The sequence below is a fragment of the Austrofundulus limnaeus genome, unplaced genomic scaffold, assembly GCF_001266775.1.
Source record: "Austrofundulus limnaeus strain Quisiro unplaced genomic scaffold, Austrofundulus_limnaeus-1.0 Scaffold334, whole genome shotgun sequence".
Taxonomy (NCBI): domain Eukaryota; kingdom Metazoa; phylum Chordata; class Actinopteri; order Cyprinodontiformes; family Rivulidae; genus Austrofundulus; species Austrofundulus limnaeus.
In genome coordinates, this window is record NW_013952736.1 from 188795 (window position 1) to 193164 (window position 4370).

The 4370-nt window shown below is 40.2% G+C and overlaps 1 protein-coding gene across 7 annotated transcripts in view; it reads right to left on the reverse strand.

The window, feature by feature from the left end:
- The window catches only part of rap1gap2a (RAP1 GTPase activating protein 2a), a 170005-nt gene that overhangs the window by 10537 nt on the left and 155098 nt on the right, over positions 1–4370 (reverse strand). For all 7 annotated transcript variants that reach the window (XM_014022525.1, XM_014022529.1, XM_014022527.1 and 4 more), the window contains 5 exons: positions 3823–3906; positions 3633–3733; positions 3015–3144; positions 2386–2541; positions 703–774 (listed from right to left, as the gene is read on the reverse strand). In XM_014022525.1, coding sequence (XP_013877979.1) covers positions 703–774; positions 2386–2541; positions 3015–3144; positions 3633–3733; positions 3823–3906 — 543 coding nt within the window. The remainder of the gene's footprint in view (positions 1–702; positions 775–2385; positions 2542–3014; positions 3145–3632; positions 3734–3822; positions 3907–4370) is intronic.

Here is a 4370-nt window from a genome sequence, read left to right on the forward strand (position 1 = left end):
TATTTAATGATTTGTTAACATCCTACAGGCTCTGACATGTTAAGTACATTTGAAACTGAGCTTTTGAAAATAAAAATCCTTAAACCTGGAAAAAAAAATCTGTGAGATTGCTCTACACGTCCGTATTCCTGCAAAATTAGGGAAAATCCGTGTAAAGTATGGACAATCCGTCCAACTTGACATGTATGTGCATATTACTTCACAATATTTTATATCTATCAAAACGTTCGGCTCAATCAGAAACAGTGTGCTATAACTACAGCTTTTACTTTTAGATTAAAATATTTCAATTTAGTTTCAATAATTTTCCCATAAATAATAAACTGAGATCTTAATTTCTACAAAAAACATTGTTCTGTTAAATCTGCTTCAGGCTGCAAAATGTGTGTCCACTTGTTCTACTTTTAGCTTTTAGCTACCATTTTGCAATCATTAGCTACTCTTTTCCTACTCTTAGCTATCATTCTGCTCCTTTAGCATTTAGCTACTGTTTGCTAATTTTAGCTACTGTTTTGATCATTCTAGCTTTGACATGTGTCTGGCTCCTTTCAGCTACTGTTTTGCCAATATTAGCATTGTTTTAGCTAAATGTAGTATGTGTGTTGCTGTACCTAGCATCTGTTTAGCTTATTTTAGCCACTGTTCTGCTTGTTTTTTAGCACTCAGTCTTCTCTGCGTGCCAGGTCCAGCTCTTTGTCTCACCTTTTTGAAGACGGCTGGGTTTGGAAGAGGGGGCCCGAAAGGAGGGACATCTTCCCTCGCTGTAACCGACACCTGATGACCAAAGCAAAATTCGTTGGAATATTGTTATTTGATTGTGAACAAAGCAAACTCTGAGGAGACTTTAGCTTTGATTTTCTATACATGAACAAAAACCCAAATACCATTTTAGCCCGTTGTTTTCACTACCCCACACCAGGGGCCTCATGCATAAAGGATTGCGCAGCTTTCACACTAAAAGTTGACGTAAGGACAAATTTAGAAATGTGCGCCACACCAAAATATTCAGATGTATAAAACTGTGCGTACGCATGTTCCTGCGCACCTTTCCTTTATACATCCCAATGAACGTGGAACTGAGCGCATCTGAGACACCTCCCCTGACACGCCTCCATTTAAATCTGTTAAATAGATGTAAATGTGTCCAGAGTGTGAGATTCTCCTCAGACTGTCCTCTCTGTGGGATCAGAAATGATTTTTAGATGCAGGAAAAAATATAAATTAAATGGAGAATGAGTGAGAAAACTGTCTAAATAAGGAGTGGGCTGTAAAAATGAGTTTGCCACTCGCAAAGGTCTGTGTGTGTGTGTTGGCGTGTGCTGCTGTTTGTTAAGCTGCTGTCTTCAGCGACGCATGAGGCTGATAGACATTTCCACCTTTACACGTCTTTAATTAATGACTGTAAACACGGAGGAACTGATGAGTTTGGTAAAACTTAGAAAAATATTTATTAAATAGTTGAAGTGAAGAAAAGAGTCGCAGCAAGTTTCTGCTGCGGTCTGATTTATTTATATTTTAGAATCATGAAGTCTCTCATTCAGATCAGCTGCATGACTCCACTCAGAACTACAGTAAAATACCTGATTGTAATTTGTTAGATGTAATACAAATTAATTAATTAATTAATACACACTGTCCTCAATTCTTCTCATGGTGATATGACCCTACAGAACAGGTGACATTGATCCATAAATTACGCACAACTTTACGCAGCAACAAATCTATTGTGTGCGTTTTGTGGAGCTGAGGAATCATCACAGCTGAACTGTTCTGAATTAATCTGCTGAGTCGACAAAGTTTTTTTCTCAGTCAGAAATAAAATGTTTCTTAGACAATTCACACGTTTTATTTTCCTCAGCTGTGTGTGTACACCGCAGGCCTGCGCTCTGCGTGTGTTTCCAACTACGTGACAACAATATAAAAACAGTTTACAGTTTACAGACTGGACTGAGGTTCTTTGATCATTTTTAGACTGATTTATTTTCTTGTCTGAGGTTAAATGATTTTCAGTCCCGTGGTTCAGTTTCATCATCGTTCGAGTTTAAACAATAAAAACTCAAACTAAAATAAAAATCTAACGCTCTTCAGACGCTCCTTACATCCAGAAAACACAACAAAGTCATATTTCTGTGGATTCAGGTCAGATTCGTGACTTTGTGGGTTAAAATTGTCGACTGAAAAACTTTGCGTGGCTGCCGCACGTTCTCACGGCAGGTGAAAAGTGTGTGTAAATATGCACACACTTTTACGCAACGTTGGTTTTGATACATCCCAACGTGGACGTAGAACCTGGCGCATGCAACATTTTTATGCGCACGCACCGTTTATACATGAGGGCCCACGTTAGGGTTATCATTTGAACACAAACCAACATCTGCCTGGTACCTTGTATGTTGTGTAATCAGTACAGGGGTTCTCAGCCTGCACCAGGACGTAAGAGTGCAGGAAGTTGGAGGCGATCATGTCTGGAACAAACGGTGTGGGCTCTTCCTGGAAGACCGCCGCCACAATGTCGTTCCCTATGTGTCTTTTCCTTTGGAGCTGCGGGGAAAGGCTCATTAGTAAATCACTAGATGCTGCATGAACCAGAGAACARGTTTACTGTAATCATTAATCAGTAATCATTGGATGTCTGTCTACAACTCTGAAGGATTTAGAGTAAACACAATTCAAGGTGGCTGACACAGTTAATTGACTTTACACCACACAAAAAAGGCCATAACTTAGTCAGATTTACAGATAGAGCTAAAATGTGGTGTGGCAGGTATTGAGAGTCATTCATATCACCGAGCATCAGGTGAGAGTTCACATATTCTTGTTTTCAAGATTAGATTTCAAGATTTCAAGACCAAAAATGCATAATTCATCTTCATAAAACGCTCCTAATCTGAGACTTTGGCATCAAAGACAAAAGGCTAAATGAATTCCTTCAAGGAATCCTAGGCATTGAAATATGGATGTTTTTGACCAAGTAGCATTTAAATCCCCCGTGTGTTAGGTTTAAAGCCCGGTACCTGCTGAACGTCGCCCTCAGTGAAGGGGAGCTTCGTTGACACGTGAAACATAATCTCTCTGTGTCTGAAGACAGTGTAGACTGATTCAGASCCTGTCTGTCCATGAGACACGTCCAGTCCACCGCGGAACCTGTAACATCATCAAAGCCACAGCTGTATCTAACATGCAGCCAGCAGATTCAAGACTTTTCTTTCCACCTTTTTAAYGGATGTAGCTCAGCTTTGATACAAAAGTTTTTTTTCCCTCCAAAACTCCTGCCTTCCTTTACCTGTTCTCTCTCCAGCAGCGAGGCTTTAAATAAGAAGTGGAACCATATACAAAAAAAAAAAAAAAAAAAACTGCAGGAAAACAACACAGCTCTGATTACACGTCCATGTGGCACTTTCTTGCCTCAGATCCATTTCACTAAGCACTTTATCCCCATTTTGCATGCTGAGTCAGAAACAGCAGGACAAATAGCTGCAAGGTTACAGTAATTAAAMCCGTTATTTACATCCAATGTTTCTTTTCTTCTTCTTTTTTTTAGCTCTGTGCAGCTTTTTCATTTGTCTTTATTTAATTATGTTAACAGATTCAGTCTTCTTCTTTTGGCATTTATGACTGAATCACTGTTTTACCCTTTAAAATCGTGAAGTTCGATAGTATCCCCCAAGACGCTGAGAAACTCCTTAAAAGCAGGCGTCTCCTCGTCGTTCCCGAATAACTCTTCCTCAGATGTCTGACAGGAAAACACAACAGTAAAAAAAAACCCCATCAAAGATGAATCCTTGTGCAGCTAAGCAGAGGTCATCGGCTAGAAACCCTCACCTGTCCAAACTTTTGATAGACGACTCCAAATTTGAACGTGTTGTTCACCTCATGTTCATCATAAGCCACTATCAGCTGGGAACCCTGCACATTGCACAAAAACAACAWCATGGTTATTAGCAAAAACATGTTTTTCTCCTCCCCGACATGTCTCCAGGGCAGGTTTTATTGGGCTCATGCTTACATAAGGCCAATATGTGACAAACTGTCGAGGGCCCCAAGTGAGGACAGTGGTCCTGTCGCTGTCTTTGGCACACAGAGGCACAGATGGTTTATTTTTCCTTCCCTGAGGCACAAGCTAAAAGGAACGCTCCATCAAACCCCTCCACCGAGCGGAAGGGCAGCAGATCCATCTTACTCATTTTAGAAAAGTTGTTTCGGGAATAATGAGCTTCCTGAACATCAGTGACACTGAAGAATTAAGCGGCTTATTAATGGGAAAGTGTGAAATAAAAGCTGATACTCTTGTGGTTTGGTGTCAGAGGGTACGGAGACGTTAAAGAAGTGTGGAAACAACAGATGGGGAGGGGTTGGCAGCAACAATATTT